Below are 24,210 nucleotides of genomic sequence, written 5' to 3' on the forward strand. Positions count from 1 at the left end.
GGGGGCGGGGCCTTCCCGGGAACCACACCCATTTGGGCGCCCGCCGAGGCCATCTTGCTCCCCCGCGCCGAAAGCCTGTCGCCGGCGCTGGCGGGGGAGGTGCGGGCCGCCTGCGGCCTCGGGGGGCCCGGCCTCCGCGACCGCCGATGTGGCGCATCGGCTGGGACGTGGAGTCCTTCCGCTTTCGCGCCGATTCACGCGCGCCTCACCCCAGGCTATCTCGAGCCCGCGGGCCGAGCCCGGAGCTTGGTTTAACTCTGTGCTCGGGAAAAGTACCTGCTGGCCTTCCCTGAGCTTTAGTAAGCGTGTGTCGCGCCGTCCCCGCCCTCCGGAGGGGCGGGCGTGCTTAGTGCCCACCCTGGCGGGCTGAGCCAGCTCCGCCGAGTGACAGAACGGCCTCCTCCTCGTAGCGCTCCTTCACTGCTCTTCCTGGCGTCCTCACGCTGACTTCTGCTCGCCACCCCCACCGAACCCAGTCCAATTTGTCACTGTAAGGCTGTCCCGTGTGCCTAAATCTGGGGGACACTTCAGTCTCCTTCCCTTAGAGAGACGTGGACATTTTCTGAATGACACATTTCTTGCTGTTCCTTCAGCACAGAATATTCTATTACTCCCTTCTTGAAATGATTTGGAGGCTCTTGGCTTCCAGGACTATCATTTTTTCTCATTCTTTCCAAATATTTAGCGTTCCAGGCACTATTCTAGGACTTGAACGTGTCTTGCCTGAATTGCCACCAGGCAGCACTTTTTTCTTTTCTTTTTTTTTTGAGAAAGCATCAGAGGAGGGACAGAGAGAGGGAGACACAAATCCCAAATGGCTTCTCACTGCCAGTGCTGAGCCCCACGCGGGGCTCAAACTCATGAACTGAGATCATGACCTGAGGGGGAGATCAAGAATCCATGCTCAACGGACTGACCAACCACGCAGCAACCTCTTAATCGGACTCCCAATTGTTCTCCCCCCCCCCCCGCCACCCCGCATCCATCCGTTCAGCTTAAGTATTCTTGCTAAAATGCAAATTTGTTACTCCCCAGTTTAAAACTCTTCAAGGTTTCCCATTAGATCAAATCCCCAACCCCTTCATTACACAGGTCATCAAAAAGCAAGCAGAGATGGAAGTCCTGGGCTGGACCATCCCTTCCTATCTATGGTGTGCACAAAGCCCAGGGCGGAGTACAAAATGGCCCCTAAGTGTTCCACACTTAAGCTGAGAAAAAGCTTCTAAGTCCCTTCCCTGACAATTCATGAACTCCATAAACAGCTGAGAAGTACCGCCATAAAGAAACCTATCTGACTTTCTCCCCCCTTCTCAAGGAAAAACTTGGTTTGGCCTGAGAAGGCATTCCTCTGAACAGCCGTCCTGGGGGAAAACCCTGGTATTTGGGCGCATCACCTGGGACACAAAATCCACTCTGTGCTAACGGCCATCTGTACTTCCTTCAGACTGGGCAAGCAAAGCCAGGTGGCGCTCTTGGAGTTTGCACAGGCAAAGGCTTGCAGAAAGAAAGAAGCACAAGCTAAAATTACGGCAAGGTGCTAAAAAGAGGAAGCCGACCCAAATTCTATAGGAATTTAAATGTTAAACATGTAATATTTAAATTTAAATGTTAAACAGTTCTTTCACAAAATTAAAAATATATTTATTTATTTATTTAGAGACAGTGAGTGAGCAGGGGAGAGGCAGAGAGAGAGGGGGGACAGAGGACCCGAAAGGTGCTCTGTGCTGACAACAGACAGCCCGATGTGTGGCTCAAACTCACGAACTGTGAGATCATGACCTGAGCTGAAGTCAGATGCTTAACCAACTGGGCCACCCAGGCGCCCCTAAAAAAATTTTTTTTAATGTTTATTTATTTTTGAGAGAGAGAGAGAGAGAGAGAGAGAGAGAGAGAGAGAATGAGCAGGGGAGGGAGAGTGGGAGACACAAAATCTGAAGCAGGGTCCAGGCTCCCAGCTGTCAGCACATAGCTCTATGCGGGGCTCGAACTCACGAACTGCGAGATCATGACTTGAGCTGAAGTCAGACGCTTAACTGAGCCCCCTAGGCGCCCCTAAACTGTTCTTCTTACGGACTTTTACTTGTGCATATTCTGCCTTATCTCAATGAGACTTTATAACATCTTTTGGGATATAAAACACCGAAAGTTCTACGTAAAAGCTTCATACAGGCCTGAACAGAGGAAGCCAACTATCCAGGGACGGGAACCTCAGCTCAGCGCCTGGCCTGTCAACTGCTAAGGACGACACCATTAAGGGAGCAGTTGCCTAGAGAGGCAGTCACAAGGGCACAACCCGGGCTTCTGGCACCTGACCCCCCGTGTTACAGTCCCCACTCCACTCCTGGAGAGCTATCTGGCCTTGGGCAAGTTGCAAAACCTGTCAACCTCCAGCTCCTCGTCTGTTAAGTGTTAAATGGCGGTACTCAAGTTGTGAGGACACCTTATGATGTAGATGAGGAATATTCAACTCAGGGCTGAGGGCTGGAGGAAAATTCAAGGGTGGCCTGGGAGGGGAAGGTGCTGCAAGCAGGGCCGAACAGACGGGAGGGATGAAGAAATGATAACCAGTGGGGGGTGGACAATGGGAGAATAAGCAGAGAAGCGAGAGCAGAGGAAACGAGGGCACAGTGCCAGAGGCACATGAACTATCACTGCCAAGACGTGCCCGGAAGGGAAAAGTCCAGATACAAAGTCAGGAGTACAGAACTCTTGCGCATACTCCCTTCTCAGTGACAGGTTTGACATCCCTGAGGCTTGTCCAAGACGGAAGGTGAGAAGCAGATACATCACGAAGGCTCATTTGTTCGGTCTATTCTAACGTTTCTTCTCTTTAAAGAGGCCACTTGTCAATTCTTTACCCGTCCCCTTAGGCTGAGACAGGTAAGAAGGCAGTCACAGAAATGCCCAAACGACCCCTGTGGACCCTGTGGACGGCTTTCTGGAAAGGGACTTAGACCGGGTAGAAAATAAATACTTCCGGAAGGATTACTGCTCGTCCTGGGCTATCAAGGCCACTAGCGCTGCCTGGACCTCTTCTGCCTGGGCGGGGGGCAGCAGACAGTCCTGAATGAGGGCCAGAGCAGCGGCCTCTGTCAGACTGCTGAAATCCTGGGACGTCTTGACAGGGAGGTGCCCGGCCAGCTCACAGAGGGCAACATTGAACGCCTCGCCTTCCTTTACCCCAAAACTGGACTTCCGGGCCCACAGAATCACTCGGACCCCCGTGAGAGCCGAGGAGGGTGATGTCTTTCCAGGTGGGGCCCCCCGGGTCACAAACAAATTATGGGCGATCTCGCGGTCAGTCAGATAGTCGGTGGCCCGACATACCCTGCCTATCAAGGCTTCCAAGTCAGGCCCCGGCCTGCTAGTGTAAAAGAGGAAGCCGGGCACTGGGACGGCCTGGAGGAGGTGCAGATGCCCCCCGGGGTCCAGGGGCTCGCTCGGTGCTCCCTCCACAGGCAGTCTGTGGGCCAGGTAATACCCGTGCAGGTGGAGGTGGTTCACTGAGGCCAAGCCACCCAGGCTGTTGAAGCCGACGCGGAAGCCTGGGTGTGAGCTCAGCAGCACAGCCTCGACCCCGGCCCGCAGCGCACCGGGCAGCAGGCGCTGGGGAAGCCCACGGGTGGGCTCGGGCACCAGCAGCACGTGGCCCCACTCCAAGGGGCTGACATTGATCATTACGAGGATGTCCTCTTGCTGGGGAGCGCCTGGCAGATCGGGCTCCCGGAGCAGACGGAAGAGGACTTCTCCTGGCCGGATCTTGTTGAAGTTAAACAGTGCAGGGTCAAACGCCTGCTTCACACTACTGATGCTCTGGGGGCGCCTCCTCTGCGCACCTCGCTCCACGTTCAGCTGAGCCACAAAACCCACGGCACCGGGGAGGGTTTGGGTCTGCAGCTCCCCCAGGCGGTAGCGGAACAGCCCCAGCTCCACCCGCTGCCTCCAGGCAGAGCAGAGCACAGAGTCGAAGCGAGACGGTGGTACGGAGTCCTCCGGGAGGCCAGGCGCGTCCCTCGGCCACTGAATCCCTTCCAGCACCAGCTCCTCCTGCCCGTAGACAAAGTCAGGAATGCCATGCCCTTCCCAGTCCTTACTGTTTGGAGGCAGCAAATAGGAAGTCTCGTGTGAATCGTGTGGAACAGCCATGGGGCTGACCTGTAACAGTCATAAGAGGTGAAAGATACATGATGCTAACCCATCTCCAGAGATTGTATTTTTATTTTCAAAGAAATTTCACTTTTTGTTCTGATTACAAAACTAATAGATGCCTTTGGGAAAAGATGTCGAAAACACGAAATCACTCATGATTCCATCGCCTACACGTTAGCATTCATTTTTGCTGCATTAAAATATACATGTTCTTTTCTAAAAGTTACGTATATTGAATAAACTTTCTCCCTCCCCCTCCTTTTTTTATGTTTCTTTTGTTTTTTATTTTTGAGAGAGAGAGACAGAGTGTGAGTAAGGGAGGGGCCAAGAGAGAGAGAGAGACACAGAACCCGAAGCAGGCTCCAGGCTCTGAGCACAGAGCCTGACGTGGGGCTCTAACTCACAAACTGCGAGATCATGACCTGACCCCATGTAGGAGGCTTAACCAACTGAGCCACCCAGGTGGCAGTCACAAGGCACAACCTGGGCTCTCTTTCTCTCTTTCAAGTCCCAATGTGGGAATTGGACTCATGACCCTGAGATCAAGAGTCAGATGTTAACTGACTCAGCCACCCAAGCGTCTTGTCAACTTTCTTGAGTAGAGAAGCAAACAGAGCTAAAATACAACACTTGATTCCAACACCTGGGGGGAAAAAATCACCATTTACATTCAGCCTTATTTTCATATATAGATGAACTTCGATTTTTAACCAATCTTAATTATACATATAGGTTGTTGCTAATTTCATACCTGTTGCAACGAACATCCTGTGTATCTGTTTCCAGACATGTTTTTATTTTCCTTTAAGATAAAATCACAATAAACTACTGGGTCAGAGTAGGCCCGTGCATGGCTCAGGCTTTTGATACATTATCAAAGGGCCCTAGAGAAAATTGAAACAGCATTCTTTTGTATAAGAATGGCCAAGGTTTCAAAGCTGACCACTCCTTTTACAAGAACAGCCTTTCCACTGTTCAGTAGTGATTCCAAATGGCCACGTAGAGAGCCATTTGGGTGTGGACGTGCGTAAGCACCAGGGTTGATTCTTCAAGGGGGAAATGCATGGTTGTCTCCCATCTCCCACGCGGCCCTTGGAGCCCTGTGGACCCAGGTGTTGGCTCAGACAGGACCTCACAAGGAGGCTTACCTCAGTAGAGTTGCTTCAGCTCAAGTTTGGGCTTCCTCAGCTCTTCTGGTCCAGAAACTTCATACTAATGAAACAGAAAGGAAACATTAAAAAACATACAAAATCACATACCAAAGGTCTAGTTCAGGGGCGCCAGGGTGCCTCAGTCAGGTGTCTGACTCCTGATTGCGGCTCAGGTCATGATCTCACAGTTCAAGGGCTCTGAGCTGATGCAGAGAACCTGCTTGGGATTCTCTCTCTGCCCTTCTCCTGCTCACAGATGCACACGTGCACTCTCTCTCTCTCTCAAAATAAATAAATAAACTTAAAAAAAAGGTCAAGCTTAATAGGTCTAGAATTTCAATTTTGTAGATGAGAAAATTGAAATCTACCCCAGAAACCAAGAGCACACTTTACACACTGTATGTTAGCCAATTTGACAATTAAAAAAAAAAAAAGAAATGGTTAAGATGGTAAATCTTATGCTGTTACCACAATAACGTCTTTTTTTTTTCTTAAGTTGATTACTTTGAGAGAGAGAAACATAGCAGAGCCTGAAATGAGGCTAGAACCCATGAACCGTGAGATCATGACCTGAGGTGAAATTAAGAGTCAGAAGGTTAACCAACTGAGCCACCCAGGCCTCCCACCACAATAACAAATCTTTTTTTTTAAATTTATTTATTTGAGAGGAGAGAGAGAGAGAGAGAGAGCAAGAGATAGAGCCCATGAGCAGGGGAGGGGCAGAGAGAGAGAGGGAGACACACTCTGAAGCAGGCTCCAGGCTCTGACCTGTCAGCACAGAGCCCGATGAGGGGTTCAAACTCATGGACCACAAGATCATGAGCTGAGCCGAAGTCGGACACTCAACCGACTGAGCCACCCAGGAGCCCCCGTTTTAATTTATTTTTGAAAGAGAGAATGAGCGGGGGAGGGGCAGAGAGAGAGGGGGACAAAGGACCCTAAATGGGCCTCCAATTCACGAACCATGAGATCACGACCTGAGCCCAAGTCAAACACCACCCAGGTGCCCCTGGAGCATGTGATTCTTGATCCTGGGGTTGTAAGTTTGAGCCCCACATTGAGTGTAGAGATTACAACTCAAAGTAGAGGCTCAAACAGACATTTGTACACCTGTGTTCATAGCAGCATTTTTCACAGCAGCCAAAGGCAGAAACCACCCAAGTGTCCATTGACAGATGAAAGGCTAAACAAAATGTGGTACATTCACACAGTGGAGGATTATTGAGTCTTACAAAGGAAGGAAATGCTGGCACACGTCACAACATGGATGAACCTGGAGGACGTCATGTTCAGTGAAATAAGCCAGGAATAAAAGGATGAACACTACCATATGATCCCATCTATATTAAGTACTGAGAGCAGCCAAATTCAGAGAGACAGAAAGTAGAATGGTGGCTGTCAGGGGCCGGGAGAGGGAAGAGGGAGTTTTTTGGTGTTTAATGGTACAGAGTTTCACTGTTGCAAGATGAAAAGAATCAATAATGTGGTATATTTAACACTACCGTACAATACACTTAGAAACAGTTAAGACATCGGGGCACCTGTGGGGCTCAGTCGGTTGAGTGTCTGACTTTGGCTCCGGTCATGATCTCAGGGTTCATGGGTTAGAGCCCCGCATCAGGCTCTGTGCTGACAGCTCAGAGCCTAGAGTCTGCTTCGGATCCTGTCTCCCTCTCTCTCTGCCCCTCCCTTGCTTGCACTCTGTCTCTCTCTCTCAAAAATAGAAATTAAAAAAAAAAAAACAAAACATTAAAAAAAGTCAAGATGTGAAATTTTATGCATATTTTGCCACAATTAAAAATAATTTTAAGTGAGTCTCAGAAGAGATTTAAGAAATCCAACACTTTGCTATTTATTTGAGCTATACTTAAGACTATTCGCTTACTCTCTCCTTCATTCATTTATTCAGGGTCAACGGCCACCTCACACCCACTCCCGATATTCTGGGGGCACCTCTTCCACGCACCTCCTCCATGTTCAGCTGAGCCACAAAATCCAACTATTTAAAGTAACCACTACAGGGGCACCTGAGCGGCTCAGCTGGTTAAGTGTCCAACTCTTGATCTCAGCTCAGGTCTTGATCTCAGGGTCCTGAGTTCAAGCCCAGTGTTGGGCTGCACGCTGGGCATGAAGCCTACCTAAAAAAAAAAAAGTAACTGCTACATATGAGGCAATGAGGACATAGGAGCAAATAAGGTAAAAAGGGTCCCTATTGTCATAGAATTTATATCCTGTGGTAGAGTCAGACAACAAGCAAAATGAACACGGTGATAGTATTCTGTGGGAAATAAACATGATACAAGAGACGGTAACCAAAAGGTGGGATCAGGGCATCGGACTTCAATAATAGGGCAGGGCTCAGCTCTTTGAGGTGACAGCAGAGTGAAGACACGCAGAATGAGAAAAACCCTGCAATGAAGAGTCGAGGAAAGTGTATTCTAGGAAAGGAAATAGCAAGTCCAAGGTCCTGAGTCAGGCAGGTGCTTGGTCTATTCAAGAGCGAAAGGAAGCCACTATTAACTAGAACATGGCCAACAGGTGGTGGTGGTGGTGGTGGTGGTGGAATGAGGCTGGAGAGGAAGGCAGGGGCCAGATTAGCTGTAGGGCCTTATGCATCATGGTCAGGAGCTTGGGTTTTATTCTAAATGGAAAAAGAAATCCCTGGGAGGTTCTAGGCAGAAGGACCATCTGATACTTTATAAATCTTTTTCCCAAATGCTGTGGGGGAAGTGGATGCAGGGGAGCAAAGCGGAAGGGGACCATTCGGGAGGCGACCCTGACGGCCAGGTGGGCGAAGAGGCAGACTGGCTGGCACAGGTGGCAACAGATGGAGAGGAGCAGGGGACGTGGGCCCTGCCTGCAGGGCCCAACCAACAGGGCCCGCGGACAGGCTGGCTAGGGGCACTGAGGCACGGGGAAGACGTAGGAGGGACCTAGCTTCAGGGACAAGGTACACTGCAGTGGCATTTACAGAGCTGGTGGAGCTGATGGTGGGGTGGGGGGTGGGCACAGGCTGATTAGAAAACGGGAGGACTGAAGAGGAGGAGCCCAGGAGGAACCTGGGCATCCGAGACATGGTGTAGACAGCTGACAGTCAAACCTGGAGGTCAAGGGTAAGGTGTGGGCGAGATACAAATTTGGAATAACATGTAAAGCCAGGGGCTAGGACAAAGGACCCAGGGCTAAGATGACACCAGAGGGCTAAAAATACAAGTAAAGATATACTGATCAGTTGAATCAATAGAAAATGCATTTGGTCATATTTACACTAAAGTGAACCAGTAGGCAAAAAGCATTATGGACGAATAAAGAAGAATAATTTAGAGTGATCAATTAGTAGTGAGCGTGTGACAGGATCAAACCTTTATAGGAAAACCAGGAGAAAGGGGACACCGGTTGCACGTCTATCTTGCGCCAGGCACGTTCTAAGTTTTCTCTAGTGACCTGGACGAGTCTGTGAGGTGGGTATCATCCTAGGACAAAGGTGAGAGATTAGGTTTTACAGGCTGACGAGGTGCTTGAATTCCAGCCCTAGCATTCACTAGGAATGTGACCTTGAGCCCTGAGAATGAAGTCCATTTCCTCACCGCGGGCTCTGGGCTCTCAAACCTTAGCTGTGCCTCTCTCTTTCACACCTCTGTCTGCTCTTCACTCTTACTGGACTTGTTCCTGCTCAGGGCCTTGGTGTCTTCTGTGCTTCCTGCCTACAACACACTTTTCCCAGATTTTCTTCACATGGCTGGCTTTTTCAGGTCTCAGATCAAATGTCACTGCCTCAGAGAAAGCTTGTGTGGCCATCCTATCTAATGTCCCAAGGGAAATAGGAAGAAAGAAATAGTATTATAAGCAGGGAAATAAATGTCCTGGAAAACAACCACAACAACAACAACAAAAAAATGGAATTCAAATCCATGAGTTAGTAGTTATGAACATAACTTTAAAATTTAAAAAAAATTTTTTTTAAATTTAGAGACAGAGCATGAGCAGGGTAGGGACAGAGACAGAAGGAAACACAGAATCTGAAGCAGGCTCCAGGCTCCGAGCTGTCAGCACAGAGCCCGACGTGGGGCCAGAACGCACGGACTGTGAGATCATGACCTGAGCTGAAGTCGGATGCCCAACCAACTGAGCCACCCAGGCGCCCCTGAAAATAACTTTAAAAAAAAAAAAAAAGATTCAACTAAGGGAGCCTGGTGGTTCAGCTCAGGTCATGATCCCAAGGTCATGAGATCCAGCCCTGCATCGGTCTCCGTGCTGGGTGTGGAGCTTAAGATTGTCTCTTTCTTGGGGCGCCTGGGTGGCTCAGTCAGTTAAGCATCTGACTTGGGCTCAGGTCATGATCTCACGGTTTGTGAGTTCGAGCCCCATGTCGGGCTCTGTGCTGACAGCTCAGAGCCTGGAGCCTGCTTCGGATTCTGTGTCTCCCTCTCCCTCTGCCCCTCCCCCACTTGTGCTCTCTCTTTCTCTCAAAAATAAAACATATAAAAAAATTGTTTAAAAAAAGATTCTTTCTCTCTCATAAATAAGTAAATAAATAAAATAATTTCACAGGAAACACTAGAAGCTACTTTTTAAAAAATTTATATTTTGAGAGAGACAGAGAGAGAGAGAGAGCACGTATGCGTGTGCAAGCAGGGGAAGGGCAGAGAGACAGGGGGATGAGGATCCAAACTGGGTTCCTCACTGACAGGCTGATGGTAGCAAGCCCAATGTGGGGCTTGAACTCACGAACCACGAGATCATGAGCTGAGCCAAGAAGTCGGACTTTCAACCGAGCCACCCAGGCGCCCCTAGAAGCTATTGTTATTAAAAGCATTATCAGCAACTCAGGTTTTACACTGTTTCAAGAGTTGATCAGGCAAGGCAGGACGGTATGCTGACCAGGCTCAGAACGCCTATTTAATAACTTACAATGAAAAACGTGCCAAACGGCACAAAATGTTCATATTGGCTAATCAGTATAGTCCCTCCTCTATATAAAAATGTACCAGGAAGCAACATTATAATCAGAAGGCTGTTCAAAGAAGGGCTTAGCACCAAGTGAGGTGGCTGGGAGATCTATGTCACTGATGGTCACCATGGCACAGGGCCTATTTCCACATCTTCACTGTGAAGAGATAGTCTCACCATGAAGTCCAGGGACTGGCCTTGGCTGGCCAGTGCTCCCTCCCCTCAGTCTAGTACAGGAGACACTATGACAGCTTCCTGTTTCCTGTCTATCCTTTTACTACCCAAAGATGAATCCTTTTTTTTTTTTAAATTTTTTTCAACGTTTATTCATTTTTGAGATACAGAGAGAGAGAGAGAGAGAGAGAGAGAGAGAGAAAGAGAGAGAGACAGAGCATGAGTGGGAGAGGGGCAGAGATGGAGGGAGACACAGAATCCGAAGAGCACTCCAGGTTCTGAGCTGTCAGCACAGAGCCCAACGCAGGGCTCGAACTCACAGACTGCGAGAGCATGACCTGAATTGAGGTCGGATGCTTAATGAACTGAGCCACCTAGGTGCCCGAAAAATCCTTTCTTGCACAGGAAGAGCCAGCCTACTGTCAGGATGATCAGGTTGGGACTGGGCTACACTCCACTCACCTCGACTGGTTTTGGTGTTCTCACTGCTCTGCAGCCCCGCTTCTTGGAAGAGAACATTTCCACAATGGTGGGACTCACATGCTGATATAGTGAGTCTTACTAAAGTTACTCTCAGATAGATGAAGGCCTTATTCAGTGCTGGGGAAGTCACTCAGCAACATTTACTCAACAACTGCCACCTCTCAGATCCTGTAGATCGCAATTCTCTTAGCTCCTCACGGGGCTTACAGACAAATAAGCCAAGTCAACATAAACTGCTCTGGGGATTCTGTAAGTATAAGATTCCTAACCTAGTCTAGGGAAGCAGGAAAGGCTTCCCTGAGGCTAAGATGGAAGAGGAACTGAGAGCCCAGAAAGCCAAGAGAAAGGGACAGAGGCTGAAGTCAGATTTCAGAGGGTCCTAGACTGGTTTTTAATCATTAGTTTTAAGCTGAAATCAACATGATCAGGCTTAGACTTCACAAAAGTCAGCAAGCAGAATAAATCAGGAGAGTCAAGAACGAATTCCAACAAGTGTGTCAATTATACCTCAATAAAGCTGAAAACTCCCACCTCCTCCTCTCAGGAACCTGTAATCCTCACCTTCTGGACTAGTGTAGGTTCGTTCATGCATGCATGCATCCAATTCGTTGAAGCTTTCTACCTGCCAAGCGTTTTCCTAGAGATTGAGAGGGGACAAGAGCAAACAGGTCACCCTCGGTCCTTACCGCCTCTGGAAGCGACGTGGGTCAGAAGAGAGCACGTCGGCTGGAGTAAGCAGTATGGCCATGGAGAGCCGTGAAAAGAGACTTAGACTGGGGTGACCTCTTTCAAAATGGAGCTTAGACAAGTCACGGACCCCCCCCCCCCCGCACCGGATCTGTTCTCCCCATTTGTAAAATGGGAACCTACCCTGCAGGGCCCTTGTGAAAATCGAAGATCACTAAGCACGGCTCCCGGCACTCTGCGTACAGCCTCAGTGGGCCACAAGGTTCTGTGATTTCTGGAGGTGGCATGCGGGCTGCAACACGTGCGGCGAGGGCACAGTGGTACGAGCTGAATGAAAAAGCCCTCGCCGAGCGGATGCTTGGCCGGCAGCCTTCGGCCACGTAGCGATTCTCGAGGCTTCCCGGATATCCAGGCACCAGGTACTTCCCTGATGCCCCTACCGGACCGCACCCAAAGCCTCCGCCATCACCGACTGCAGTTGAACCAGACGCAACGCGACACTCGCCGCAAGCTCCTATCCCAGCCATGGCGAGGCAGTGGCGTGTCGAACGCATGCGCAGTCTGCACGCCCGCGCGCGGCGGGCCCCGCCCCGTCCGCCTCAGAGGCGGGGCCGTGCGGGCTGGGCTCCGCCCCCGGAGCGTCCGGCCCCGCTCCGGGCCCCGCCTCCAGCTAGCCGCGGACCTCCCGAAGCGGGCCCGCTGAACCCGGCCGGGAGCGCCTGGGCGCTTTAAGGAGGGGGCGGGCCCGGGGGCGGTGGCCCCAGGAGCGGTTGCCGCGGGAACGGGGCGGTGACGCGGCCCGAGGGCGGAAGTGAAAAAGTTGCCGGCGCCCCGAGACGAGTTGGCGGAGTTCTGCGTGCGGCGCGGCGATGGGGGGCTCGGGCAGTCGCCTGTCCAAGGAGCTGCTGGCCGAGTACCAGGTGCGCGGGACGCCGGTCCCCGGGGAGTTTGCGCACGGGCCTGCGCTGCGGAGCGGGGTCCCGGGGCTGGCTCCCGGGGCGGGCGGTAGGGCGGGCGCGGCCTCCGGGAGGCCCGCTGAACCCCTCCCGTTTTGCTTTCCAGGACTTGACGTTCCTGACCAAGCAGGAGATCCTCCTGTAAGTGCCGTCTCGAACCTCAGCTCCCGGATCTTCTAGAGGCGACTTCGGGGGGCTCTGTTTAACAAAGGGTCCCCCAGGGGGAGGGACGGGGCCCGCGGCCGAGCAGGTGCCCGCGCCCCGGCCGCGAGCCCTCCCCGCCGGCTCGGGGGGCCCCGATGCGCACCGCAGAGCCACCTCGAAGCCTCCGCCCGGGCTGGGCGCTCCGGGGCCTGCGCTCCCTGGCTCCTGCGTTATCGAACTTCCTGCCCCAGCCCGGCGGGGGCTCGGCGGACTTCGCCTACCGGGAGCCCGGCGCCTCGTAACTTGACCTGAATATATACAGTAACCGTTAACGCTTATTGAGCACTCGTCGTGCGCCAGCAACTGTGCGAAGTGCTTGCCTATATTACCTAATTCAATCCTTAGGAGGGAGGTGCGGGGACAATGAATCAGGTTTCCGAAAAGTTTGTTTACTTGCCTAAGAGTACGCTCCAAGTGAGAGGATTTGAATTCGGGCTGGAAACCCCTTCCTAGCCGTGTGCCAGCTTTTTGTGGTGAAGGCGCTTGAGTGGGGCGATTCCTTGGCTTCTCTTGGCAAAAATAATCCCAGTGGGAAGGAGCTGGGGGCGGAGGAAGAGATCGTTTAGGTAGCTGCTAAAATGGAAGGCTTTGAGGAGCTGGAGATCCCTGGAGTGAAATGAAAGTGAGGTTTCGACTTTACTCTTTTCTCACTGTTTTTCAGGGCCAACTGCTGGCTCCTTCTGCACCCTCACCATCCCTCTGGGAGCTCTAGAGCCAGTCCCAGTACAGTGCCTGGCACACAGTAGGCCCTCAGTAAATACCCATTGCATGAATGGACTCCCAGCCTGTAGTCTTGTGACATATCTCCCTTTGGCTTATGCCTGATGGCTGAGAAGCTCTGTGTATATGGCTTAGCTTGTCACCTGGTTTATAATGGGTAGCAAGGCAAGGAGTGGGGATGTGATACACACAGGAAGGTTTGCCAACAGGTTCCTCTCCTTCTGCCAGAGCCCACAGGCGGTTTTGTGAGCTGCTTCCTCAGGAGCACCGGAGCACGGAGGAGTCACTGCACACACGAGTGTCCTTGGAGCAGATCCTCAGCCTTCCAGAGCTCAAGGTGCCAGTCTCCCACCCTGCCTCTGCTATTCATCTTGAGATCATGTGGTCCCTAGTCCCCCATTCTGGTCTTTCCTCCATTTAGTCCCAATTTCCTGGGGACAAGGGCTTTATCAAAATCACCCAGTGGAATTAACTAGAATGGTGTTTTTCAAACTGGGATTCTTGGACATATTATTGGAGAGTCAAGTAAGTTTTGCCCTTTATTATATTTTTTAATTTTATTATTTTTTAATGTTTATTCATTTTTGAGAGAGAGACAGATAGAGTATGAGCAGGACAGGGGGGCGGGGGGGGGGGTTGCAGAGAGAGAGCAAGTCACAGAATCCAAAGCAGGCTCCAGGCTCTGAGCTGTCAGCACAGAACCTGATGCGGGGCTCGAACCCATGGATTGTGAGATCATGACCTGGGCCGAAGTTGGCCGCTTAACCAACTCAGCCACCCAGGCACCCCTAAGTTTTGTCCTTTAAAAGGAGTTGAGGGGCGCCTGGGTGGCTCAGTTGGTTTAGCGTCCGCTCTTGATTTTGGCTCAGGTCATCTCACAATTTGTGAGTTCAAGCCCTGCATCGGGCTCTGTCCTGACAGTGCAGAGCCTGCTTGGGATTCTCTCTCTCTCCCTCTCTCTCTCTGTCCCTCCCCTGTTCTAGCTTTGTCTGTCTGTCTGTCTCTCTCTAAATAAGCCTAAAAATAATAATAAATAAAAGGAGTTAAGTTACTGTATTAAGGTTTGAGAAGCTCTATTCCAGAGGCCAAATGCCTCTCCACAGGGTTGCTGTGAAAATTTTTAGGCAAAGGGCCTGGCCTGGTGCCTATAACACAGTGAGTGTTCAAGTAAACGTGTTTTATAGTAACCAGCCCATCTTGTTCTCTGCTTAGGATGCTTTCATCTTCCTTCTCTGCCCCTAGGCCTGCTGTTGGGTCAAACTGACTCGGTTACAGCCGTCCCTGTCCCTTCCTCAGTCAGTTGGCTCTCCCACCCTCCATGCTGGTCCCAAAACACTGAGCATGCTCTCCCGTGAGCCCAAGCTCATGGTACCGTGACCTGCTCCCTCCAGTTCCTGGCAGGGTTTGAGGAGTGTGTGACCTGGGCTACATCCCATGGTGTTCACAGAAGGCTCTCTTGCCTAGGCCAACCCGTTCAAGGAACGAATCTGCAGAGTCTTCTCCACATCGCCAGCGAGGGACAGCCTGAGCTTCGAGGACTTCCTGGACCTCCTCAGTGTGTTCAGTGACACAGCGACTCCAGACCTCAAGTCCCACTATGCCTTCCGCATCTTCGGTGAGGGCCAGGAGCAGCCTGGCATGGCCTGACACGGCCTGCTCCCACATGGTCCTGGTGGTGGTGTTCCTGCTCGGGAGCCGGGGGTCTCTGTGGGGCCTTGGAACTCACACTGACCACATTCTTTCTGGCTTCCTGCGTCTGTCCATAGACTTCGATGATGATGGAACCCTGAACCGAGAAGACCTGAGCCAGCTCGTGAACTGCCTCACGGGCCCGGGCGAGGACACGCAGCTTAGTGCTTCAGAGATGAAACAACTCATTGACAACGTGAGTAGCCGGGCCGGGCCGGGCCAGGGAGCGGGAGGGGAGGGCTAGGACCTGGCCTGAAGCTGTCCTTTCCCAGATCCTGGAAGAGTCCGACATCGATCGGGATGGCACCATCAACCTCTCAGAGTTCCAGCACGTCATCTCCCGCTCACCAGACTTCGCCAGGTATGAGGGTCATGGTCCGCCTGCGTTCTGGTTACCCCTGGGTCCCCGCCTGCTGCAGCTGGGCCTGGGATGTTGGGATGGGAGGTGGCAGCCGGGCTGAGAAGGCCCCAGTTCCTCTCAGCGTCTCAGGGCAGCTCTTCCAAAGGGGACGGACAGACGTGGGTCAGCCCATTCCAAAGGGTCTTAGGGAAGATGTGGGTAAGTTTGGGCTTAGTGTCTCCCCTCCTCTTCCAGCAGAAAACCCGAGCCACTTTTCTCTTGTTCAGCTCCTTTAAGATTGTCCTGTGACAGGAGCCACAGCCATGTGTCCCAGCAAGCACCCTGCCCAAGAGCCTTTCCACTGCTGAGCTGTGGCCGAGGTCGTGCCTGTGTTGCCAGGGCCGGCTGAGCTGGCCTAGCCCAGAGCTGGCACTGTGCAGTCCTGCTCCAGGCAGGGGAAGGCCCTCCATGGCGGGGCCTCTCCTGTCACTGTCATCGCTCTATTTGTGTTCTACTAATCTGTAATAAAGGTGTAGATGTTTTGACCCTTTGCGTGATACTAGAAACACAGGTATGGGACAGGACTGGACTTCCAGGAACCTTTGCTCATACTGGGAACAACAGGATTTAAAGGGCCAGTGGGGGTGGGGGTGGGGGGCTGGGTGGCTCAGTCGGTTGAGCTTTCGACTTCAGCTCAGGTCATGATCTTGCATTTCGTGGGTTCAAGCCTCACATCGGGCTCTGTGCAGAGCCTGGAGCCTGCTTCAGATTTTGTCTCCCTCTCTCTCTGCCCCTCCTCTGCTCTCTCTCTCTCTCAAAAATAAACAGACATGAAAAAAAAGTTTTTTAAAGGGGCAAGAGGAAGTGAGACTGTAGCTCACCTGGCCCACCCTCCACTGAGGGTGTGAGTATAAAGGGTAGCAGGACAGATGGAACCCCTCTGTATCCTCATGGTGGTGGTGGTGGTTACATGAATTTCTACACGTGTGAGAATTTACACAACTGTGTGCCAAAAGAAAAAAAAAACATCAGTTTTACTGTATGATCGTTCAAAATAAAATTTTGGGGCACCTGGGTGGCTCCATCGGTTAAGCGTCCGACTTCGGCTCAGGTGATGATCTCACGGTTCATGAGTTCCAGCCCTGCATCGGGCTCTGTGCTGGCAGCTCGGAGCCTGGAGCCTGCTTCGGATTCTGCGATTCTCTCTCTGTCCTTCCCCCACTCGCACTCTTTCTCTCTCAAAAATAAAATGTTAAAAAAAACTTTTTTACACAAAAAAAAAATCGTAAAAAAATTTTGAAAACTAAGAAAATGACAAAACCCCTGATCCCCTGTGCTGTCACCCTGAATGGACTGGGGAAGGTGCAGAGTAAAGGGGCTGAGGGAAAGCAAATGAGCTCCTTGTCCCCAACCCATCAGGGCATTACACTTCCCACCTTAAGGACCATACTCCACTGAGAGATGGAGTTAGCCAGGCCAGGCTGGTTCTGGCCCACTAGCCCCTGGAACGAGGAGGTTCAGAACCTTTCAGAACTCAGAGAACTAGACCAACCTCAAAAAATAACAGTCCTTTGGGGTGCCTGGGTGGAGTGTCCCGACTCTCCATTTTGGCTCAGGTTATGATCTTGCAGTTCGTGAGTTTGAGCCCTGCATCAGGCTCTGCACTGACAGGGCAGAACCTGCTTAGGATTCTCTCTGTCCCTCTCCTTCTTGTGTGCATGTGTGCATGCTCTCTCTCTCCCTCGCTCTCAAAATAAACAAACATTAAAAAAAAAAAAAAAAAAGTAGGATCCCCTGGGTGGCTCAGGTCATGAGCCAGGTCATGATCTCACCGTTCATGAGTTTGAGCCCGAGTTGGGCTCTGTGCTGACAGCTCAGAGCCTGGAGCCTGTTTTGGATTCTCTGTCTCCCTCTCTCTCTGCCCCTCCCCCCTCACACTCTGTCTCTCTCAAAAAATAAATAAACATTAAAAAAAAATTTTTTTTAAGTCACAGTCCTTTAAGAGGAAAGGCCATGATTGTTTCTATTCTTTAGATTTTATTTTAAAAAAGAAAAAAAAAGTAAAGTGCATCTCATTAAAAAAAAATATAAAACCCACATAAACTCAGGGCCCCTGTGTTGGGCAGTGTCCATATACCTTAGAATGGGGGCAGGCAAGGTACAGGGGATGGACTCTGGGGAGGACTAGGTTTAGGGGGGAGTCTGGGGTAGATGTGGGGAAAAGGGACACAGGTTTGCAGGCTGGGGTGGAGGAAGGCAGGCTTCCGAGAGAAAGGCGTCCATCGTCACAAACTCTTTCCCGGGCTCGCGCTGCCCCCTCTCACACGTGGCCACAGCCTGATACAGGCTGGAAAGGTCCAGCAGGTGAGCCGGAGCCCAGGGCCTTGGGACGGCTGCGGGGGCGGTGTGGCACCCCCCCCTCCCCCTGGTCCCTGAGGTGATGGGATGATGGCTGTAAAGGGCCGGCCAGCCGTCGAGGCAGGACGCACGGAGCCCGAGCCGGCCCTTGCCTCGGCAGAGACCAGGGGCAGCCGGTGGCGGCAGCTAAGGCAGAAGGTGGAAGAGGCCAGCCGGTGGGGGTGCCCAGCTCTGTCTCAGACAACCACTTTGGGCGAATTCCCACGCCTCCGAGGCTGAGGCTGCGGGAGGGGCTGCGTGCGCGCCTGGGGCTCTGGGCTGTCTCCTCCTCACTCCTGTTTCACATTTTCCGTTGTTTAAACAAAGGGCTCAGTTTACACAGGGAGCGCTCTTCTGTCCATCGAGACAGGCCCCCATCTTCAGCTGGGACCTCCGGGGCCGCGGCTGTGGGTCGGAGGGGGCCTCGCTACGTGGCCCGCTCCATCGCTCCCGAGGGTCGGGCGCCACAGTTGTGTTCCGCGAGAAGCGGAGGCCCGGCTGACCCCCTCTTAGCACTCACGGCCTCTGAAGCCAAGGTGGACTCCTCTAGAAGTCAGCTCTCATACCACGGAGTCCCGGATCTCAGAGCCCAGGCGGACCCGGGGCCTGGGGCACACCGGGGACACCTCCACAAAGCTGTCCTGGATGCTGAGCGGCCTCTTCTCGGACTCCGTGAAGACGCGGGGCCCCGGGGGGCTGTCTGACAGGGCCTGGTAGCCTCGGTGGTCGAGAGGGGTGCTAGGGGGGCCTACGCCGTTAAGCGGCCGGGTCTCAGGTGGCAGCGCTGTAGGGCGGGTCTTGGGGTGCACACTGGCACACTCCCCCTGCTTCAGGAAGACTTTCATGCCGCCCCGGTGCCGGTAGAGGAAGAATAAAATCAGGAGCACCACAGCGAACACGAAGAGCGCGCACATCACCAGGAACTCGGTCCAGTAGGACTTGTCCGCACCCCAGCTAGCCTTGCCGCCGGCCGGCGCGCTCACCCGCGACGTGCTGATGACGACGGGCACGCCGCCGCTCCGGTCTGCTCGGTCCGCGATCAGGTCCTCTGCTACCTTTGGGCAGTAATTGGCCACCAGCTGCCAGAAGCCCTCCTCCAGCGACCAGCACTGGAACACCCCCAGTTCCTGCTGGCTGCCCACCAGCAGCAGGTCCCCAGTAGGCAACACGCGGCAGGAGGCCGAGGCGTTGACAGGGGCCCCGTCGTGGAGCCAGAGCCGGGTGGCCAGGTTGGAGAGGAGGGGGCAGGCCAACGTGTTCACCGTGTTGGGCTGAAACTGGACCCGCTCACACGGCTTCTCGCCTACAGACAGAAGACGCACGGGGTGAGCAGGGGCCCGGCATCCACGGTGGCCCCGAGCTCACCCGCCTCTCCCTGGACTGTGATCCTTGTACCATGATGGAAAACTCGGGGGACTCTGAGTCTGGGACGTGGACAGAAGGAAGGGCATTTATACCCACCGTTGCCTGCAGAAGGCTTCTCAGCGGACTTGGCCCCCACCTCTCCAGCTTGGACAGGGCAGTTTACCTGTTAGTACGGGAGCCGGAAGCCGGGCTGAGGACGTGTTGCAGAGGCCCCTGGCGTTCGCCCCCTCAATGTCCTGGATCCACGGCCTGGGGACCAAGAGACAGTCTGGGATAAGCCAGGAAACCACTGTGAGCCTGCATTGCCCCTCCCCGCAACCGCCCCCCCCCCCCCCCCCCCCCCCCGCCCTCCTCAGTGCAGCCAGGCCGTCACGTGGCCCTGCAGACCCAGGCCTGGCCAAGGGCCTAGGGGGGCTCAGGGACCACCAGGACCAAAGCAGGAGTAAAAAGGCAGCTTCCCCATGCTGATTCCCCACCTGCAGGTTCTGAGCCAGCACCTCCTCTGTTTATACATTATCTATTCTAAATACAAGTTACCGTCACACTCCCCTGAATTACAAAAGCAGTATGAGCTTTTAGAAAACATCTGGAAGGACAGCTGGATCTATATGCATGGGTCCGTCTGTCTTAATGCACATGCACTGACTTTAATAAAACGTAATAAAAAATAAAAGTCATCCTTTTTTCTAACCTGTTATAAAAATTTTTAATGGTTTTATTTATTTTTGAGAGACAGATAGAGACAGAGCACGAGTGGGGGAGGGGCAGAGGGAGAGGGAGACACAGACTCTGAAGCAGGCTCCAGGGTCTGAGCTGTCAGCACAGAGCCTGACACGGGGCTTGAACTCGCAAACCTTGAAATCATGACCTGAGCCAAAGTTGGACGCTTAACCGACTGAGCCACCCAGAAGCCCCTTAAAAGTCATTCTTGATACACTCAGAAAACCTAAAAACTCAACCAAGTACAAAGCCTGAAAACACTACGGAAGCCACACACAACCCACCATCTGGTAGCCGTGATGGGGAGTATTTGTGGTGCATCCTTCCAGGTGGACATATGTGTACTCGTATGTGATTCTCTGAAATATAAAATCAGCACCAGGTCTCCATGTGTGTGAAGCAAGGTCACTACAAGGGGGACAGATTCCATCTTTATTTAAAATACATGTAGGGGCACCTGGGTGGCTCAGTCAGTTAAGAGCCAGACTTTGGCTCAGGTCATGATCTCAGGTTCGTGGGTTCGAGTCCCACGTTGGGGTCTGTGCTGACAGCTCGGAGTCCGGAGCCTGCTTCGGATTCTGTGTCTCCCTCTCTCTCTGCCCCTCCCTCACTCATGCTCTGTCTCTGTCTCTCTCAAAGATAAACATTAAAACATTAAAAAATAATAAAATAAAATACATGTATTTTGGAGCGCCTGGGTGACTCAGTTGGTTGGGTGTCCGACTGCGGCTCAGGTCATGATCTCACAGTTTGTTGAGGTTGAGGCCCACGTTGGGCTCTGTGCTGACAGCTCGGAGTCTGGGGCCTGCTTCGGATTCTAGCTTCCTCTCTCTCTCTCTGCCCCTCCCCCACTAGCACTCTCTCTCGCCCTCGCTCTTTCTCTCTCTCCCCCTTGCTCTTAAAAAAACATTAAAAAAATTAAAATAAATAAAACATGTGTATTTGTATTTTACATATATAGAGAAAAGTCTGGGAGGCTATATTTCCATCAAAATCTCACTGGGATTCTCTCTAGGTGGTGGGATTAGCGACAGTTTTTATTTTGTTTACGCTTCTCTCCACTTTTTAGGTTTTCCGTATGAACGTTTTACAACCTTCGTTCTCTTGAAAGCCATTTTTAATGGGTTTTGTTAACGGATTGTTGCGTAGCCCTTATTTTTTGTTAAAGAAAAATTTGTACGCTAATTTTTCATTGCTGTGACACTTCACACTACCGAATGGGTAAGGCAAACATAATTTCTTGCCTAAGCCAGAACCCTTTTGAGAGTCAGAAGGGTAATGTTTAAAAAAAAAGAAAAAAAAAAAGGAGGGCCTGTGGAAGGTACTCTGAGGCCAAGGGCAAGGGCACAGGATGGACAAATGGGACAATGGGAAGGGCCTGCAGAAGCTCTCACCTGGAGGCCGCCTCAGGTTGGTAGAGGCTGACGTGTCTGCAGCTGGAACCACTCCAAGCACAGTAGGGGTCCCGGGCGAGGACACAGTCCCCACAGCTCTGGTACAGGCTGCAGTTGGCCACAGGCACCTGGACTACGCCTGAGTGGGAGGCAGCGTAGAGCAGTCCCTGCACAGACACGGGGCGGGGGGGTGAGAGGCGGGCACGGGCGGCCAGGGCCGCCTCGCACAGCTGCACCTGGCTCGCGTGCCCACCAGAGCCACTCCCCAGGGGGCCTCCTCTTACGCCCCCGGGCACCCCACTTTCCGTTGGCTCATGCCACGAGACTGGAACTTTCCATCCTGCAGGCGCCAGGGAGAAGCTGGCTGGGGCCCACTTATCGGTAACGAGGGGCACCCAGGCGTGCTCCCCGGGCTCCTCCTCCAGCTCACCCTGCTGGCGTCCAGCAGCAGGTTCTGCACGGGCTGTCCTGGCGAGAAGATCTGGAGCTCCTCAACGATGTGCACCCTGGGGCCCACGCCCACCGCCTTGTGCAGCCGGCCATCGCCTGGAACACGGACAGCGCTCAGGCCCACAGCCCCACAGCCGCGTCCCCCGAGCCCGAGCCCGCCCCGCCGTGGGCACTTACCGGTGCCCAGGAAGAGCACGTCGTAGGTGTGGTGCAGGCCGGACACGCGGTGCACGGCCACGCGCTGGTAGCGGGCGCGGGGCTGCAGCAGCAGCAGGCGGCTGCGGACCTGCCCGTCCATCAGGAAGTGGTCCTTGAGGAAGTTCAGCACACGGTCTGGGAGTTGCAGGGACGAGCTGATCTTCCTCTCCCGGGCACTGTCGGTGATGCACTGAAGGAGAAGGCGGCGGCGTGAGGCCGGTGCCGCTTAGAGCGGCCAGCAGGGCGGGAACCGCGTGGCCACCGCCAGGATTGCCAGGCCCTGCCCCCGCGGTGGACGGCAGGGCCACCCGCCCGCCCTGCAGATGCCACTGCACGTCACCCGCGGTGCTGCAGGGAGCCAGCACACCGATCGGGAGGCCCCGGGGCGAAGCCTGGGTGTGGGGTACCCAGGGGCCCTGGCCGGCAGGGTTCCCCTCCCTGCCCAGGCCCCTCGCCCTCCCCCAGGCCTCAGGAAGCATGCCACGCTTCTGCTGCTTCAGCAACCTTTCACCAGTGCCGGAAGGAAGCCTAGGCTAACCAGGGTCTCCTAGTGCGGGGGGGCATGAAGGTGCCCTCCCAGGGCCCCAGGTGCCCACGACGGTGACAGCTCGGGGACGCCCTCCCTTGGCTCTGCTTCCTCCTCTGGCTTTCCTATTCCCCCACGGTGCTTCCTGAATCACCTCCCTTATGAACCCCCGGCACTCAAATCCCTGTTTCAAGGTCCAATGGCAATAGGCTGCCATTATGGGCAGCCTATTAAGCTGGATGGAAAGAAGGACGATATCCCCGCGGCCGGGCCGCTCGCCACTCAACAGCTAGAGGAGGAGCTCACAGCTGGGCAGGGGAGAGACGTGCGTGCAGGGACAATGACAGAAGCGTGCGCTAAGTGTCCCGATGGGCACACACCTGCTCACTCTAGATAGGGCTACGGCATTCCAGCATTTGTAGCCACGTGTAACCCAGTAAGACAAGCAGGCCTGGCTCTTATCCCCACATTCAAGAAAACAGGCTCAGAGAAGCCCAAGGAGCCCAGCACGGTGTGGGGACCTTTGTCATCCGCACCCCACCCGGGTGCAGAGAGCAGCACTTACCGCTCCGGGACGGGGTGTGGGCACTGGGTGGGTCACAGTGTACCACTGCTGTGTCTCCCGGTTCACCTCCTTGTACAGGCCGTTGAAGGCCTTCTGCACGTCTTTCATGGTGAAGACACAGAGGGCGGAGCCCTCCGTGGTCCCCCTGTGCCTACCGTGGAAATGGCTGGATTAACCCAGGAGCCCCGGGGCTCCGCATGAGGCCGGCTTAGCCCCAAGGCCGGCTTTGGGCCCCAGTCCCGTCACCCCCCAGCCGTCCCATCTCTGGTTAGGTCCCCAGGGGCCGTACCACTGGGATGTGAAGACCCCATAGAAGAGGGTGTCCCGCCAGTCCTGGGGGCTGGGGCTCAGCGTGAAGACGTCCTGCAGCACGTTGAACGGGAAGCCGTCGTCGGGCCGCGAGCAGAGCAGCTGGGCCTTGAGGAAGGACGTCCAGCGTTGCTGCAGGACCCGCTCGCCACCCTCGTCACCCTGGGGGAGGGGGAGGGAGAGAGACACTGGGCTCAGCCTGGGCGGGGGCTGGGAGGCAGGGGGAGCCTGGTGCCCCTTGCGGCTCCTCCCCAGTGGTAGTGGTAGCTGACCCAGACCCTGGGAAGCCACTCGGCTGGGGCCGAGTTCCATTTAAAAGCAAGAAGCGGGGCGCCCGGGGGACTCAGTCGGTTGAGCGTCCGACTTCGGCTCAGGTCGTGATCCTGAGGTTCGTGAGTTCGAGCAACGCACAGGGGCTCTGCGCTGACAAGTGCGGAGCCTGCTTGGGATTCTCCCTCTCTCCCTCCCCCACTCGTGCTGTCTCTCTGTCTCAAAATAAATAAAGAAACTTTAAATATACAAAATAAATAAATCAAATCAAGAGGACTTGATGGCAATGTCCAGGAGGCCGGCCGAGTAAAGGACGGTTCCCTCACTGTGGAACAGCCAGAAACAGAGAGGGGTCTGCCTACACGCAGGGAAAGAGGTCACGATTCCCAGCAAACACCTAAATACCCGCATTACAGTAGAACTCTTGCTTTGTAAGCGGTGTTTTAATAACGCAAATACGTATATATTTACGCACATACAAAAAAAGATTCCCAAGGGGCGTTCTAAAACGTT

General features: G+C 53.5%; 3 protein-coding genes across 18 annotated transcripts in view; 1 reads left to right on the plus strand and 2 right to left on the minus strand.

Annotated features, from left to right (window-relative positions):
- Positions 1–1,875: 1,875 nt before the first annotated feature.
- On the minus strand, positions 1,876–12,162 carry GDPGP1 (GDP-D-glucose phosphorylase 1). 15 transcript variants are annotated; one of them, XM_053223539.1, is made up of 8 exons: positions 11,778–12,162; positions 11,469–11,544; positions 8,888–9,103; positions 8,663–8,773; positions 7,267–7,438; positions 5,298–5,354; positions 4,901–4,951; positions 1,876–4,155 (listed from the first exon to the last, which is right to left on the minus strand). In XM_053223539.1, exons 7-8 carry the CDS (start codon positions 4,937–4,939, stop codon positions 2,986–2,988), a joined length of 1,209 nt encoding a protein of 402 aa, XP_053079514.1. In that variant the 5' UTR covers positions 4,940–4,951; positions 5,298–5,354; positions 7,267–7,438; positions 8,663–8,773; positions 8,888–9,103; positions 11,469–11,544; positions 11,778–12,162; the 3' UTR covers positions 1,876–2,985. The 15 variants fall into 15 exon arrangements, with proteins under 15 accessions (XP_053079514.1, XP_053079515.1, XP_053079513.1 ...); XM_053223540.1 differs by lacking the exon at positions 8,888–9,103; XM_053223538.1 differs by lacking the exon at positions 8,888–9,103 and having other exon boundaries at positions 11,415–11,544.
- Positions 12,163–12,293: 131 nt separating this feature from the next.
- Positions 12,294–16,048, plus strand: CIB1 (calcium and integrin binding 1). Its single transcript, XM_027068096.2, has 7 exons — positions 12,294–12,514; positions 12,657–12,691; positions 13,703–13,811; positions 14,939–15,089; positions 15,241–15,359; positions 15,436–15,524; positions 15,791–16,048. Exons 1-7 carry the CDS (start codon positions 12,464–12,466, stop codon positions 15,810–15,812), a joined length of 576 nt encoding a protein of 191 aa, XP_026923897.1. The 5' UTR covers positions 12,294–12,463; the 3' UTR covers positions 15,813–16,048.
- Positions 16,049–17,520: 1,472 nt separating this feature from the next.
- Positions 17,521–24,210, minus strand: part of SEMA4B (semaphorin 4B) — a 39,427-nt gene continuing 32,737 nt past the window's right edge. For both annotated transcript variants that reach the window (XM_027068082.2, XM_027068081.2), the window contains exons 9-15: positions 23,408–23,589; positions 23,119–23,269; positions 22,007–22,217; positions 21,810–21,925; positions 21,380–21,546; positions 19,429–19,514; positions 17,521–19,203 (exon numbers count right to left, since the gene is read on the minus strand). In XM_027068082.2, the coding sequence (XP_026923883.1) occupies positions 18,461–19,203; positions 19,429–19,514; positions 21,380–21,546; positions 21,810–21,925; positions 22,007–22,217; positions 23,119–23,269; positions 23,408–23,589 (1,656 nt within the window). In that variant the 3' untranslated portion in view covers positions 17,521–18,460. The remainder of the gene's footprint in view (positions 19,204–19,428; positions 19,515–21,379; positions 21,547–21,809; positions 21,926–22,006; positions 22,218–23,118; positions 23,270–23,407; positions 23,590–24,210) is intronic.

This window comes from Acinonyx jubatus, chromosome B3 (genome assembly GCF_027475565.1).
Source record: "Acinonyx jubatus isolate Ajub_Pintada_27869175 chromosome B3, VMU_Ajub_asm_v1.0, whole genome shotgun sequence".
NCBI classification, from domain to species: Eukaryota; Metazoa; Chordata; class Mammalia; order Carnivora; family Felidae; genus Acinonyx; species Acinonyx jubatus.

What these genes read in the sequence shown, in the direction of transcription:
- GDPGP1 (XM_027068089.2), bottom strand. Translation starts at nt 4,939, where the DNA reads ATGTCTGGAAACAGATACACAGGATGTTCGTTGCAACAG. An exon ending in CAGGATGTTCGTTGCAACAG is followed by an intron (nt 4,156 to 4,900) that starts GTATGAAATTAG and finishes TGACTGTTACAG; the next exon opens with GTCAGCCCCATGGCTGTTCC.
- CIB1 (XM_027068096.2), top strand. Translation starts at nt 12,464, where the DNA reads ATGGGGGGCTCGGGCAGTCGCCTGTCCAAGGAGCTGCTGGCCGAGTAC. An exon ending in ACCAAGCAGGAGATCCTCCT is followed by an intron (nt 12,692 to 13,702) that starts GTAAGTGCCGTC and finishes TCCTTCTGCCAG; the next exon opens with AGCCCACAGGCGGTTTTGTG. An exon ending in CGCTCACCAGACTTCGCCAG is followed by an intron (nt 15,525 to 15,790) that starts GTATGAGGGTCA and finishes TCTCTTGTTCAG; the next exon opens with CTCCTTTAAGATTGTCCTGT.